Raw genomic sequence first — 17,322 nt, 5'->3', positions numbered from 1 at the left:
CGGCACCTTGCCAAGATTTAACTCGCAACCGTGCATCGTACTTGTTCCGTGAGCGGGCCGTTCTCAGTGAAAACCTGGTGGGGCATTCAGGGACGGCTTTTACGATAAAATCCCCTTTGATATTCAGGACCTAACCGAGTTTAATTTTAATCTGTCAATTTTAATCTTCACTTCATTTAATTTCAAAATTTTACACATAATATTTAATAAAAAATGAATCCTATAAATTAAATATATGTTTTTAAATCATAAGTGTGTGCTTTTAGGAAAAGATATAATCAGATAAATAATTGTTAAATAAAAAATTAAAGAGAAAGAGAAAGCAGTCATGAGAAACAAAGTGTTAAATATCTCTCAGACTCCATCAAATTTTATCATTTTGTGTAATATAGAGAAAATTAAATTTAAATATTTAATAAATTTTCCATAAAGTGCTATTTAATAATATCAATTTCCTTTATTATCGGCTTTGCACATTATAATAAATAAGAAGTTGTCAAAAATTAATTCTAAGTTAAAAAAAATCATATATTATATACTTGAATATTAAATCTAAAGAATGTGATGTGCAGATTTTCTTTTAATCTAAAGTTAAAGTATAACGAATAATTTGAAAAGCACGTCAAATAAATAACAAACGGAAGACAAATATTAAAGTCAAAGAACAATTTATAGAATAATGTTACATATATGTCTGTAATTAATGCACATTTTAACGTTACAAATCATGAGAAAACATATATTCTTAAATTTAAAAAATTCACGTGTCAATGATATGAAATTTTAATCTTAAAATATTGTATTGGCTGGAATGTCCTCCTTGAATGAGAGGGGATATCAGAAAATGGTGAGGTTCTCCAGTACTTGGTCGGCCCTGGAAGCCAGATGAAGTCTGAAAGTGCCCCGCGTGTTCGCCTTTGTCGAGCATGTCCATGTACTATTAGTATCCGCGAGATCGAGTAGCTCACCGCACGTTTTCCATCGACGATCGTCGATCATTTACAGCAGGAATTCGATCAGCCTGCGAGCAAGTTCTCTTTGCGTGCTTGTTACTTTATCTTCCTTGTTCATAACGATTCTTAGGATAGTTTCGCGAGGGACGACGCCCTTTCGAAATCCTTAGGACAGTGATAATTAAAACTGGATCGACAAAAATGAAGATCGCCACTACATTATTCCTCTTTGTGGTCGTCGGTAAGTAGCTCTTTTTTTTTAAGAAGTAAAGACGTGGCCGATGATTTACCTTGCGTTGTTTCGTAAAAAATTATATTATTTATATTTTTATACTTTTGTAGGAAATAGAAGTAGAAATACAATTTTACAAATCTTTATTAATTTACTAATATAACTGTGTTTGGCAAATTAAGACTTTAGCAATTCAAATTTATTTTCTTGTTCTCGCATTAAAACATTTAAATCAACGCATTATAATTTAATTTAACTGAATTTTAAATTAATTTTAAGTAAACAATTTAAATTTTTATTAAGGTAAATATCACTGTTGATTGAAAAATCATCCAGCTGTGCCACTTCTACCGCGTAAGATGCATAAAATGCAGAACTGACAATGTGGCTGTCGAGATGCAAGCGCATCCGGATATTTCATCTCTCTTGTCGAATTTATATTTATACATTAATGCACTGTTTTAATTACAGTTCTGTGGAACATTCATATTTATCGAGCGATTGTGCATTATTCAAGTTAATCGGAAAGATTTACAATCAACTAGACAGAACTTGCTATAAATATAACGTTAATTTCGCAACATGAAAAATAATTTGCTTTTATGTACATAAAATACATAGAACAATCCCGAAATGCATTAATCGTTTGATACATACGAATGTAAACTTTTATTAAATATTTCTTTTGACATAAGCATCGATTTTCAAATTTTTCTATGCATGATCGTGGTTTATAATAAAATACTTTTTTTACTATAATATTAATTGCGTCAGTTTTTTGACAATTAATAAAAAGAACTTTTAATTATCTTTATATAAATTGATGTATATTATCGTAAAGTGCACAAAGTTGTTAAGAAGAAAACGTTTTAAAATGTCATTAAAATGATACATTATTTTCTACTTATTAATGCCAATAAGTATAAAGAGATAAATTTAAGTATTCATTTAATATTTTAATGCACTATTTAGATATGTTATAAAGCTTTAAATCACGATTTGCAGTCGAATTTGAAAGCCGATCGTAAAAACCGACAACGTTTTTACATGGGCGATTTCATTTGTTGGGCCTTTCTCTCATTTTTATTGCACCTTGTATGAACTGCATAATTTTATTCTGTGCTATCGACTTCGACGTCTGTACATTACTCTTAACTTGACTGCACGTCTCAGGCTGTAAATCGATCAATTAATCAGCGTACTTCTTCTTTACTGTACTAATAGTCTTGTTTCTCTCTAGCGAAAAAATTTTTCGTGACAAAGTGCATCTGTACATATGGGGTCTTTGTGTAAGATTTTACATTAAACAGGCGTTATATATTTTGCGGAAAACTCGTATCATACTCAGATACGTGAATTGTGTAAAAATATAATTTTCCGTAATTTTACGCTACTGTTTGCAATGATCTGAGCGTGACTGCGAGGTTACGCATTGTGAAAAGCAGCTGGACTTCTTGCGGTCGATGCCGTAGTACGTTGCACTTGAAGTATCAAGATCAGTGAAAATCTTTTAAAAATTTTGACCTGTTTTTATAAGGAAATTTATAATATTTTTGCAAAAAAACGCTGTTCTAATCAAAATTAATTTTTTTAAAGAAACAAATAAAAATTTTTTTATACAAATAACACAATTTGTTTCTTGTGATAAATATATATAGCCAATCAAAATATTTGTAAGTAGTAGTTCCAGCACAATAACTTGGTATTTTGTAATATTTTCATAAAAATTGTAAAATAAGCATGTGTGTGAAATATAGTTTTTGTAAAAAAAAAAATATTCTTATATATGTTAGAACACAGTAAATTTTTTTTGGTAAATACAAGTAACATTGAAAATTATTCATTTATATAGCAGAGAGGGACTAATTAAAACTAGTCGGTGTACATATCGTATATCTAATATGTGTATATAATGTGTAAATAAAAATGACGAAATTATATAATTAGCCGTGGTTCCCATTACGTTAACCATTTGCTCAAATATACTGAATAAATATGCTTAATAATCATCTTGACTATATAAAATCTTGGTTACAGATAATTATTTTATTTATTGGAATAAATATATGTTAAAATTTTTTAAAATTTTTAATAAACACATTTTTATTAATATTTATGATAAAATTCAGAACAAAATATTGTATAAAATAAATAAGAAGTGACAACATATTCAATTCAAACAATTAAATCTTCTGAATACAATTTTTACATTACTTTTTATTTTTACATATTTTCGACTGCTACGAATACGCATGATTATTTTTATTTGAAAATGTATATTTTGTTAAAATTTATATTTACAATTAAAAATGGATATTTTGTTTAAATTTATATTTATAATTACCATTAAAACAGTGTTGAAAAATTAATATTCTTCACTAATACGTAACAATCTTTTTTTAATAAGTAACAAAGGATTTAAATATTACATTATTTGATTTCCTGGCAATGTTATAAAATTAAAAGCATTTTAAAACAGTTTCCTACAACAAAATGCTTCTTACTCGAGACCCTGCGCTCTACATAACAGCATGCATAACGCGTACGCGGTTTAAAATTATCGCATTGAGAAAAGTATAACCATTGATTTGGTCAGTGATGCAGGCTAGAAAGTGCGAAAAGATCAGGTACACGCATCGCGAAATGTAGAGTGGAAAAAATAGAGCAGGACGCCGTGTGCGTCGCGACGAAAGTACACAATTTCAATCGCTAGATGATCGGTCATCGAAAGTGATCTAAAGAGAAAGGGATTGAAGCCTGCTTCGCTTCTTCTACTATATAATTATGTATTATTTTTACAAAAGTAAAGAAGAAAAGAGAGAGAGAGAGAGAGAGTATTTATTGCGAGAGAGTATTTGTTGAAGACTCTGTAAAAGATATCTTAGAACGTAGAGAACGTAGCTCTTATTTTTTTTTATACATGCTATAAACTTAACAGGAGTCAATGGATTTGACGCGTAATTAAAGATGCACAAGAACTTTCTCCACGATTATTAGAAAAGCGACTTTCATACTTATATATTTATAATATTATGAGACGATTGTTCCATCTCCAGATAAACTATGTGTCAAGTTATTTAACTGATAAATGTCTATCTCTGCGCGTACGTTATATGCTTGTGTGTAGACATACATATTTATCCATTAGATAATTTACCACATAGTTTACCCGAAAGTGGAACGACCGGCCCTTAGAATGGAAAAGTAACTATGTATAAGTTTTTTTAGGCTCAGAATTAAAGTGAAATGCGCATTTTTCCTGTGGTCGTTGAATTAAAGTTAATTGTATATCTGTATTGACCAACTTCTGAATGTACTGGTCACTACGTTTTACTGGACTGTTGATTCATTGATAATAAAAAAAAGAGAATCCTGTTACTATTAAATTTCTGATAATTATTAAATCTCTACAAACAACTTTTATTTATTCGACTTTGACAAATATTTTTAAGAATCGCATCATAAATGACACTTTAAAAATACAAAATCTCATTCAATTATTTATATTAAAATCAGAATTGTCATAGGTATATTGCCAGTGTTATTTATTTGTAAACAATAATTTATTTATTACGTATGCAACGTGTATGCAATCTATTTCTTCAAGTTCGATAAAGCGATACGTGACACAAAAATAGGAGAATGTACCGTTTTGAATGACTTTGTAATGAGGACGTGACCGGTCAAAAATTAGGCTGCTCTGAAAAATGACCGGTTACTTCTGTCGATAATTCTTTTACCAAGATTCATGGGATGCGTATTTGGGGAATCAGGTCAACGTATCTACGTAAATGTTATCTGTGTGCATACTTTCTATTTAGTTGCTTCCAACATTGCCGTGTTCTTATCAATTTAATACTTTTTAAATTCATTAAAAAAAAATTTACAATTGTCAGATAAAATTTATTTTTCTTTCTTTTCCAAATCTAATATCTTATAAGAAATGATTTGTACCCGACAAATCGTATAACAATATTCGCAATTTATTTTATAAACTACTTCATCTATTTGTTCAAACAAACGCCAAGATTAGGAATCAAGAATATATTTCGAAGAGTAAAATGTGATCTACTTTCCCTTATTAAGCGATTTTGCTTTGATTAATGATCATGATCGACAAGTCATTACATATAATTTAATGGTTCGTTGGAAGTTTATTTTATCGTTAGCTAGTTTACGTCGACAATTGTTAGCGTCTGCAGGAGGAGAGATTGTAAATTTCTAAATATTTCGATCGTTTCGATTTTCTTTCTTTCTTTGTAATCGGTACCTGATGATAGAGCAGAGATAATAGAGTAACATTATCGGAGCAGCCGACAGTCAAGGTGAAGGCCAGCCTTAGGAAAGTATTACACGGTTCGCTCACATACAATCATTGTTATGTCGTTCGACGATGAGAATCCCGCTTAAGAGAAGAAAAGTAAATTTCGCCATCGTTTGTAGAATCCGATATTCAGTTCTTATAAGAATCATATCATGACTCGGTTGCATCAAGTACCTCTCAAGAAGCGAAATAGTGAAAGTGTGAATCTGTCCTAAATGTCTCTCGTTTGGCTATTAACTACAAATAATTTAAACTAGTACAGTTTTTCGAAATAAATTTCTTTGATAGAACGCTCAGTCTTGCCGTTAATCATTTATTTTTATTCTGCCAATAAATATAATAATATATCTTGTTGGTATCTTTTAATCAAACAGCTGTTATATTACAATTGAATTAGGCATATACACCAATTTTACTTTTCATATATTATTATTATACAATTATAAATAAGTGAACCAGTATGTGCGTTCAACTGCGAACGTTATTTGAATATAACTAGTGTGACCGCACATCTAATTTATCACGAATCACGGTGAAATTTTGCAGCTTTGATTTCTTCTGCTTTTCACTATCATGAGTGACACACACGCGATGTGTCATTACCGGTAGTGCTCTAAAAAAAAGGGGGTTTACATCCGTTTATCGGACTGGAACGATAAAATTTCTATTCAGAGATAATTTCTCACATTACGAAACGCCACTCGTTTCGCCGACTTTCGTGCGTCACAGTAGACGATTGTATAATAAATTTGAAGCGAAAACAGAGTAGTGATCGTTCCGGCCTCCCTCTGGCTATATTTATGGTAATAAGGAAATCTATCGGCAGACAACAAAGTATTAATCTGCTCCGTCAATTATAAAATCGCAATATGACAATTTGTGTACTTTTCATTACATATCCGTCTGCACAATCTCTTTCATAAAGTTATTTCTCATCCGGTTGTCTCTAATTAAGAAAAAAAAAGGTTACAACTGTCGTGATTTCTCTAGCCTGCGAACAACACTCCATGAAGAATCAGTTGATTATTATTTTTATAATATTTTTTCTCACAATTTTAAATAATTGTCTGATGACGAAAAAATTTTCTTTTACTTTGCTATGAATAAATGTATATTATATTTTGAGTTTGGTATCGAGGTCGAAAGCGATTTCTAAATAATTGCGATTAATAATTTATTTATGTTAATATATCCAAGTATGGTAATGCATGCATCAGTTAAAAGTCATAAATTTTAAAAAATTTCTTATGATTTGGCAAGAAAGCTATTTCGTCACATGGAAACCATGCAATGTATGGTGTTCGGTCAACGTTGGTCAACGCCAGGACGTTTAGTCAAGTTTCAAGTGGGTCACTAGGCTATGGCCCAGCGGCACGTTCCCGATCAGCAAATATTTCTTAAACAAATTCCGGAAATACCTTTTACAAAGCTTAAAGTATTTTTCCCGCAAAGAAGAGACTCCAATTTGTACAAAACGTACTTACTCGATGTGCGTAATTCATTTTAATATAACTAAACGATGTATTGGCCGTGTCAATTGGATAGTCATTTCATAATCATTGTCATAAAAAGCGTGGATGGCCAAGCAATACACGGAAAAAAACGGCTTTGTTGATACCTAAAAATTTAGCTAGATGCAGATCTGACAATAATTTTGTTGGACCACTAATATAATTATACAAAATGGTTAAGCATAATGAATAATATTACAAACAACTTTAACATTCTAGCAACTAATTTGAACAACCTACATAATTATTTTAATGATAAAACATAATTAGCTAGATATAAATCTGTATCTAGCTTAATTTTTAGGTACTTTAGCAAAACTGTTCTTTCCGTGTAGATCTAAATAAGAGATAATTACGTTTAAAATGTAGTGCACATTACTATTAAAAATTCTACTAACAGAAATGAATATATTTATATCATTGAAGATACAGAAAACTGATATAAAGTGAAGGTCGTTTTGATGGCAATTTAATAGCATTTGACCTACAATTGCTTGATTGCCTCATAATGTTTAAACAAAGAGAAAACACGTATCCATAAGTCACTATTATTATTTTTTTTTATTTTTTTTTTTGTGACGGTTATGACAGCAAAGCTATTTATCTTCAAAATTGGCATTGAGAAAGGAGGTTGCAAGGATGAGATTTATAGTTACTTTTGTTTATACTACAATTTATATTGTTACATCACTGAATATAAATGATCAATAAATATTAATAACTCAATAACTCAAAAATGTTTTTTAGGTGTTGTGTATAACGATTTATAATATGTTCGAAATGTCTTAAGAATTATCTTAATAATTACGTGTTAGTATCAGTTTAGGAAAAATCATCTAATAGAAATTGCAGATTTAATTTTTATTCAACATATATGTAAGGATTAATATTAATAATCTTCTTTCTATTTATTTATTTAGTTGTCAGGCAAATATTACATATATAAAAGTATATATTTTGAAAACGCGATGGTTAACAGACGACGAAGAATAGCACAGAATACTAAAAAGTTTGCAAACTCGTATCTGATTATTTAGCAATTTTTAATAATTAATTTTTGTTAAAGTATTGTTTTTTCTCACTATTTGTTAAACTATATTTACACACATTTAATTATAATATTATTATATTATTATATTTAATCGTAATAATATATTTATATAGTGACAGCAGCTAATTATTTACAATTATAAGATTTGAATATAAATTCTTCATTTCTTAAAAATTAATTTGGCACTTGTTTATAATTTCTTTATATTAACAACTGTAAATTCTTCTTTTATCTTTTAATTTAAAAATAATTGACAACAAAAGCTAAAATCACAATTTTATGATTGAAAATGTATGTAAATGCATGTAACAGCTTGAGAGGCATCATTAATGTAACAGCTTGAGACAATGATACATCAAGACTCATCAAACTGTGTTCATCTTGAAGCATAACGAATCGCAGATCGTCATTCCGGATTCGATGGATCACAGGTACGATCCATGGCTTTGTTTCTTCCGGTTCTGCTTGCAGGATGTACGTGGCGAGAGGCACTAGGCACGTGTGTGTTTCAATCGGACTTTGGTTTTGTTCTAAACTGCGCTTTCAAAAAGTCCGGTCTCTTCCGTGTCAGAAACCTGGGTGGTGTTAAGGGTTACGTCGGCCTCGGTGAGTTGAATATGGGAACGATCACGATCGTCAATTCAATAACCGCGTTTACTGATGTGGATCGGTGGTTCTATAATCTAGTTCGATCGATTAATTTCATGTAGGAGATTGTAGAGAAAATGAACGGCCTTGAAGGAATATAATTATTACGCAAAGCGCGAATAAAATCGACCAAATCTCGTCCATGTCTGCGTTTGAAATTTATATTCACAAAGTTAATAAAGCACTTTTTGCATAATAAAGCTTTCCTAAGAATGTTTAACCTTTTAAGAAGATATTAAATTTTATTAAACGCATATTTTTAATTACAAATTATAGAAATAAATTGTATAGTAAACCATTTTGTGAGATATCTTACAAAAATGTTGATTAAAATTGTGTACTAAGTAAATTGATTTCAGTTTAAAGCATTAAGTCATTTAATATTTGTAATTAATTCAATTAAGTTTATTAAGATTTCATTTATAGCTAAAGTACAATGCTGAAGTATAACCATACTGCTAATTGAAATTCTTTTTCTTTGACACGTCTTCTTTTGATGCTTAGTTTTTCAAATAACAATGAATTGCATTTGAATTGCTTTTTATGTGTTGCATAAATTGCTTAGTCATAATCACTGTAAAGAAATTTTGTAACATGCTGATCGTTCTATTTGCAAGAACTGTTTGCAATAAAAACTTCCGAATTAAGATATTTATCAGTTGGTAATAGCGTTTATATATGAAACGAACTTAGTTTAAATATACTCATCTTTCACGGATTATGAAATATTCTCCGCGCATACTAAAAGCAAATGTCAATAGTGATTTCTAAATTATGCGTGACCAAAGCAGGTCATTGATTTAATCATTTTATTTTATTGTCAATAGTTCAAGAACTATGTTCCTACCGGTTTTTGTCCATAAATATTTATTTTCGTCATATAAATTTTCTCCAACCGATTGAGAAACAAAGTGACTTGAGTATTACGTCAAAATTATCGTCTATCCGTGCGCGATTTGCGTGCGTGCTGATAGATGCGTTTTTCATGTCACTGCCGGAAAATGCATCGAATTGCGTGCATTTATTACATAAGGCTTCCTTCAAAAAGATGTGATAAGTACATTCGAGTGAAATAACATCTGCGATGTCATAACGTAATAGCCAGTCAAACTGTCAAATCAAATTTTTATTACAAACTTGTGGTTTTTTTATTTTTTATAATTATTAAATATTAAAATATGTAGTTTTACCTCGCCATTAATTTTTCAAAGTATCTGTTTCTTATCGTTTTCCTAGAAAATATCGAGGTCTCGTGGATATCTAAAAGATATCTTATTAATGATATTTTTACGATATACTTCTAGAAGGTGTTTAAAAGATGTCTAAACAGATTTTATCAAAGATAGGTTTCTAGAGTTTCTAAAAGAAATCTATAAACATCTGAAAGATATTTTAAAAGATATTTTTAAGATGTTTGTCACATAAAATGTCTGTTAAATCGCAAAAAAATATCTCTTCGAAACTTTTCAAAAAAGCAAGACGTCTTAAGACAAAGCAAGATATCTTTCAGATCTGAGAAAACTGTCCTATTTATTCTGGTAATTTCCCACTATTGTAATTTATTTTTAATCATAATGAATTATTTTCAAATAAGATTTATATGTAAGTTAATTGCTATGGGAAATTGCAACATCATTAGTAACAAAATTATTTCGCAATAAACATAGACTGTCCTGTTGGCGTACTAAGTAATGACTTAACCTGTGAACGCAATTCACATTGAATTCTACCCTCCGACCAGTCGCGGTTTCGCTTCTTTTAAAATGCATTGACAAGAAACGATGATTTATTCATCGCCTTGGCCTGGCCCAGTTGACTAAATACTCGTCTTTGTAAAAGAAGACCTTTTCGACAAGAACACGATTTGCATTTAATGTATGATGAGAATTAAATGTCGACAACATAAAAATGAACTACTAGGCGTTAAAATGATGCAATGCGTTTTTGCACAACGTCTACCCACTTCAACAACCGTCAGTTTACTAGTGTTTTTCGTTTCAGCAATTATATTGTACGAGTATATGCTACTATTACCTAACTACATTGGTGTAAACGGAGATGCAATAACGATAATGATTTCAAAAAGAACTTGCAGTTTTAATATGTAAATTTACATGTAATAAAGAGATAAATGTAAAACATTATAATACAGTGTGTAAAACTCCAAGTTATGGGTAAATATGATTACGAAAATTGAAGATAATTTGAGAAAAGGAGAGGAAATGATGCATTGGAAATGGTTCTGAATTTAAAAATCTGCTATTCCTATATTGACTGACTCTTCATGTATATTTATGCCTCACTACGAGTCTCTCTCTATTCTCTTAACACACTTATAGGAAGCTTTCTACAATAGCGCTGTCTTCTTCTCATTGTAAATAAATTAAATTGCAGTTAAATCTGTCGCTTCTTCCTAACAGTACTATTTGAAAAGATAGATCCTTCAATTTGCACGTAATTTTTATAATTAATAAAATTAATTCAACTTGAATTCCTTGCAGGGTTTTCCATTGGAGACGAACTAGGCTTCAGCCAATCGCTCTCCAATTTGGAAAGTACAAAACGACGAAGTGTACAATCGAACAGAGTTAACGGACTCGCAATTAATCCTTTAAATCCGGTAAGTAAGCAGTTTTAAAGTAATTTAGGCTCGTCCAATGACATAGGCAAGTAAAACATTCATCAGGTTATATAAAAAAAATATATATAACATAAATACAATATATTATATTTATGGTATATGTATATTCAATAATTGATACAAATAATATTTATGAAACGAAATGCAAAAAACCGATCAAATGAAATGAATAAATAGGATGGCGATTTTACTTTCGCTTATCACCTATTTTGCATTTGTTTGTTGTATTTTCTACTTTCCTTCCTGCCCTGAAGCTTCTCTGTACCAACAACTAAACCTGACACGTTCGCTTACACGATACTTTCGGTTCTGAGTATCCTGGCGATAGATATCACGATGTAAATGATAGGCACATTCAAATCGACTCATGGAAAGTCCAATGGAGACCGAGGATCAGCGCGAAAGCGTTCGCTCGTTATTCATAGATATCCCCTCTGGAAATCCGCTTTGACCATTCCATGATGTGCAATCTAATTGCATCTGTTCTCGATGTTGCATCTCGATCTCGCCTCCCGGCACATGTCGACAACGATCGATGATAAATATAGGATTATATTCTAAAATGCCGTTACTAACTTTTCATTTCGTAGCCGCTGGAAGAAACTACATGTGCGTCTATTATTTCACAACTGACATTTTGCTCCTAGGAAATCTAAATTTTAGAATTAATTTTATAATCAAATATAAATAATAATTAAAGTACCGATAAAGACTTGCTGTTAGACTTGTGTGCGTATTATTGCAGTTTACATTAATTTTGCAACCATTTGTGTATGAATGTACTTAGTGACTACATTCACTTTTATTGAGTCTCGAGAGTGAAGGAAATTGCTGAAATGATTGTGAAATATTGATGCTTTGTTTACCTCGAAAGGAATATCTAGGTCGGGAAATAAGATGGAACAGTTTTTCCACATAGCTACAAGAAAATATGGACTACGATCTGCCGGTATCGGCCTTGTCACAATTAGTGCGTGAATGTCGCTCCGACGGCATTCATATACACGGTGTTTGTATGACATGCATTTTACTGACGTTTCTTCAGGCGACGCACAAATAAGCTTCTAGCAACTTTCCAGAAAGTACAGTTTATAGGTCTACACTGTATTATTAGGGTTAGCGTGTACATTAAGATTAGGGTTTAAGAGACGATGTTAAAAAATTCATTTTTCAGTTCATACTGAATTACTACTGAACCACTCCATTATCTTTGTAGGCAAACAATCGCGACGATACGCGTGCAAGCTCGTTAAATACTCGCCAGGTAGTTCCGCCTTTCAAGCCGTTGCCCATCGGAACGGTCCGACCGATGACCCAGCAACCTGAACGTCAGAAACTGATAGTGAACGCAACTGCTCTAAAACCATCACCCGTGCTATCCGCGATGCAACAAGAAGCGCTGCGCCAGCATCACCAACGAATTCACCAAGAAAACAAGCTGAAGCAACAGCAGAGAATACAACAGGAGGCGCTAGCGGTACAGATATTGAAACAACAACGTCAGCAGCAACAGGAAGCTATGAGACTGCAACAGATACAACAGCAAAAGATGCAGCAACAGCAAAAACAACAGCAGCAACAACTGCTCGCACAACGGCAGCAGATTATGGCGACAGATAACAAGAAGGACCAAATGGTTATGGTGATCTACTTTAGTTTTATTTCAAACTGTTAATTATTTAGTACTGTTTAAATTTTAATTCAACCAGATAGCAAAGTGCCAACAATTTGTTTTGCAACAAATCAATTAGATTTTGACTGCAGATCCATAGTCTGTTCCATTAATTTGCTTACATACCGTCGACAAAGATAGATTGTCAACAGATTGGTGGCAGAAATCTGCGCGTGTGAGCATTGTAAATTACCAGCAGGCCTTGTCATATTTTTAACGGCAGTTTACCAACATCATCAGATATTGCAGATTCAATTTGTTCTCTTTCTGCTATCAAAAATTGATGCATGCTTTCGGTTAAATTAAAAATCAGTTTAATAATACCGATGCTAACTTGCTATTTTTTGTAACAAATTTTTTATTTTTTATTTATTTATTTATTTATTTATTTATTTTTTTTTTAGATAAAGGGATTTTAGAGATGCAAGTGAGTTTTATTTTCAAGAACTGCGAAACCGAAAATAATAGCGCGCAGTTCGATTTATGAATTGAAACATGAAATATTATTTCAGCCCCAAGATCTTGCTATGTCTTGGCCTATCTTGTATTTAATTTGTTGTACACAAACCGCGGTTATGAATTTATATTAAATTAAGTATTATTTCAAAAACTTCAAATAATAGCAATAGCAAAACATAAGCATATTTCTAATTTTCGCTTCAATTATTATCTCACTGAAAAACTTTTAATATCAAGAATGTGATATGTAATTAAATCTTGAATAATATAGCTTTGCATTTTTGTCTGTTTCTATAACTTTGTTTCTATATATTTTGTTTTCTACAGCCACAAGTAATGGCGGTTGCGGGAGCGATGCCGAAACTACCTATCATCGCCGCAATTCCGCCAGTTGGTATGACCGAGCCTGAGGGCCTTTCATCGTCGTCATCATCAAAGGCAACGACAAACATTGGCTTGCCACCTTTCATCGCAATGCCACAGTCGTCAGCAAAACTCACACACAGAATCGGTGGTGGTGGTACCCTCTTACAGGATTCCGACAACGAAGTATCAAAAGATGATTTTACACAGGTATAACAATTTATATAACAATACTTTTCATAATATAACATTTGTACACTGAGAGAAATCGTTTGGTAAGATCAACTAACGTTCGGTCGAATAATGATCAAATGAATTTTGTAGTTACTGGTACTAAAAAACTTAGTGACATTTAACAAAACTTTTTGTAATTTGTTGTATAAAAATAATTATTTGATTAAGGCTAGGTTAGGTGTTTGATCAAAACAACAAATTTAGTAATTATAAATATAAAATTTATTTGATCACTATTTAACGTTACTTGATTTTACCAAACATTTCTCTTAGTGTATAACGATATGTTTTTCATATAACAATTAAAACTTTTCATTAAAAATATATATTACTTAATATTCTTATCTGTGTTATTATCACAGTATTATTGTAATTATTGAATAGGAAATATTTTAAATCATATCATGTATTGATTCTTTGAAATTCAATTCATATGATTATATTATAAATATGAAATTTATGAATAATACAATATTTTATAAATTTAATGTTAATTTATACAAAATATAAATTAAGATATAATAAGCAACTATATTATCTAATATATATTGTTTAATAATTAATGTCACGTTTTTACAATATTTTAATCATAACGCAACCAGCATGCTAATAAATGGTATTATTTAATACATCATTTAAATAACTATCCGGTAAATGCATAAGTAAAAATAGCATTCATTTTTTTTCTTAGTAGTCATAATCATTTTTTTACACATTTTAATCGAGCTCAAGATGTTTTATATATTGTATCAGCAGTTAAGCGATTACTTATAAGTAAGTCAAGATCATAAGAAAATGCACTTTCCTACATAATAATTGATACGCTTGTGTCAGGGTCTGATAAAAAGTTTGTAGTAACCTCGTTAAGAATAAAGTAAACATCTTCATAATTCAATAAATTTAAAGAGAACAAAAATAAATTTAATACAACAGACTTTAGCAGCGCAGAATAGGAATGTGAAATCAAAAATATTCGTAATTATATTCACAAATGCAATTATTCAAATGAAAAGTATTTATTTCTTATGAATACAAAAAAAACTTAAATTCATACTCGTATACATGCTCAATATTTTATTTATTTATTTGAATATTAGACACATTCATTGGATACACTAATTATAACTGTTGAGCATTTTCAAAAAATTCTTCACTTGACTAATCGTAGACTCGTGCTGATAATAAATACAACATACATTTATGTAACACTACTAAGTTTAATGAATTAGAAAATGTGCACGCGTACGTAAATATTTATACAAAAAATCTTAGAAATTTATCTTCACAATGCATTTGAAACTTTATTAAAGTTATATTAAAATTATATTGCACATTTGTATTTTAACAATGTTTCTAAAACATTGCACCACAATATGCAAAATTAAAATGTCACTGCAACATACTTTGCTGCATAGGAATTCTCATGCATTAGCTGAATAAAGTTGCACCATATTTTGCAGAAAGATACCAGATAATATCTGTAGAAATATGTTTAAAGATTATATATTATTTAAATATTATTTAAATATTATTATTATTTATGTACAGCTACCTTTGCCGAGCGACGAGATGGCTGCTTCAGTGAACGAAATGACTCTGCTTTCGTTGCAGCCTTCTGCAGCTGATGGCAGCCAATCATTTCAACTTAATGATAAACGACAGTCATTACCCAACAGTTTACCTTCCTTGGCTCCCATCCAAGGAATGGAAACCTCCTTGAAAGCTCTCGCAGAAGCAAGTAATATTACTCTAGAAGCCCTGGAAGCCGCAATTCTTCTAAGACAGCAACAGCTTCTTAAAAAGCAACAGGGACCAACTACAAGTACCAGTACCACAACCACACTCGCACCTTTTAAAAAGTGAATCATTTTTATTCAATATTTCCGATTTTCGTATATTTAATTAATCTTCCTTAAACATAAGATAAGTCTATATCACAATAATTCTTAGTGCTGAATAATAATTAAAATTTTTACAATTTTAATCTTTTTTAAGCACGAAAAAAGAAGATTAATTCAAGTTACAGTAGTAAGAATAAATGTGTGATACATTTTAACTGTAAACAATTGTAATTTAGTTGCTATACAATATTTGCTGCTGTAACTAATCTTTTTTTTCGTACAACTATTTAATTATTTAAAAAATACTGATTTTTACTTCAAAAAAGTGAACATTTTATATAGAATACCTCGTTTAATTTACTTACGTCAATTTAATTTTTTATATACAATGTTTTATTATATATCTACTTATACAGTAAAAGGTAATATACATAATAAGTTACTGAGAAGAAAAACCCAACTTTTTCATACTTACAGCAATAAATATAATTCCGGAGCTACTAAAGTGATGAATGCGCCGCGGGAATACTATCCCGTTGGATACGATAAGAACTTCGACGACAATTTCGCAAGTCGTGTCGACCTGCCGGATACGAGCTTCTATTGTGGCGATCAAAAGCATTTTCCGGGTCTCTATGCCGACGAAGACTTGGGATGTATGGTAAGGTTTTCAAAAATTACGTCACTCTTTAAATCCATAAAAAAAATCTATTAAAAAGATATTTATCTCACTGATTTTATTACAACAATCGTTGTTGCTGCTTTGAAAATTCTTGAAATTAATTTTCAATTAGGTATTCCACGTTTGCGCACTGACAGACGATGGTTTAATCATGAAGAGTTTCCTGTGTCCGGAATCGACGCTATTCGATCAAACGATTCTGAAGTGCAACTGGTGGTTCTACGTAGACTGTAAATCTTCAAAGAACTTGTACGACAGTAATATACCTATCAGCAAAAGCTACCAGCTGATGAAAGCCTTGGCGTTCTTCTCGGCGTACAAAAATCACGATAACAGTACAAACAACGCGGAGGAAAGCAAAGATAATTCTTGAATCAAGAGCAGCAGATCAATCAAAGATTCATAAAATTAATCAAAAAAAAAAATTATAAGCTCAATATTCCATATCTGGAAACCATCTTGTTTCCATGATGCAACTTCTCATCTAGTTAAAAAAAAATAAGTTTTTTATCTGTACATATATATAATTTATTTTATTAATAGAGGATAGTATGTAGGTTTGTACTTTAGAGGTAATGTAAATAGTACACGTTCCTCGCTCATTGTTGAATAATAATATACGTTTTCGTGTAAAATTCTTTGCACTGATATTAAAGGGATGAATTAAAAGGGGAGCAGAGAGAAATAAAAGGTAAGTGAATCGAAAACAAA

At 30.8% G+C, this 17,322-nt stretch overlaps 1 protein-coding gene across 4 annotated transcripts; it reads left to right on the top strand.

The window, feature by feature from the left end:
• Positions 1-881: 881 nt before the first annotated feature.
• Positions 882-17,246, top strand: LOC105193297 (probable basic-leucine zipper transcription factor Q). Of its 4 annotated transcripts, none has more exons than XM_026135485.2 (8): positions 882-1,194; positions 8,543-8,677; positions 11,221-11,339; positions 12,577-12,996; positions 13,819-14,064; positions 15,637-15,947; positions 16,407-16,590; positions 16,724-17,246. In XM_026135485.2, exons 1-8 carry the CDS (start codon positions 1,155-1,157, stop codon positions 16,982-16,984), a joined length of 1,716 nt encoding a protein of 571 aa, XP_025991270.2. In that variant the 5' UTR covers positions 882-1,154; the 3' UTR covers positions 16,985-17,246. The 4 variants fall into 4 exon arrangements, with proteins under 4 accessions (XP_025991270.2, XP_039310128.1, XP_011156009.2 ...); XM_039454194.1 differs by having other exon boundaries at positions 12,577-13,002; positions 15,700-15,947; XM_011157707.3 differs by having other exon boundaries at positions 883-1,194; positions 12,577-13,002.
• Positions 17,247-17,322: the final 76 nt, after the last annotated feature.

The sequence above is a fragment of the Solenopsis invicta genome, chromosome 10 (assembly GCF_016802725.1).
Source record: "Solenopsis invicta isolate M01_SB chromosome 10, UNIL_Sinv_3.0, whole genome shotgun sequence".
In the NCBI taxonomy this organism is placed as follows: Eukaryota; Metazoa; Arthropoda; class Insecta; order Hymenoptera; family Formicidae; genus Solenopsis; species Solenopsis invicta.
This window is presented reverse-complemented; position numbering and strand designations above follow the sequence as displayed.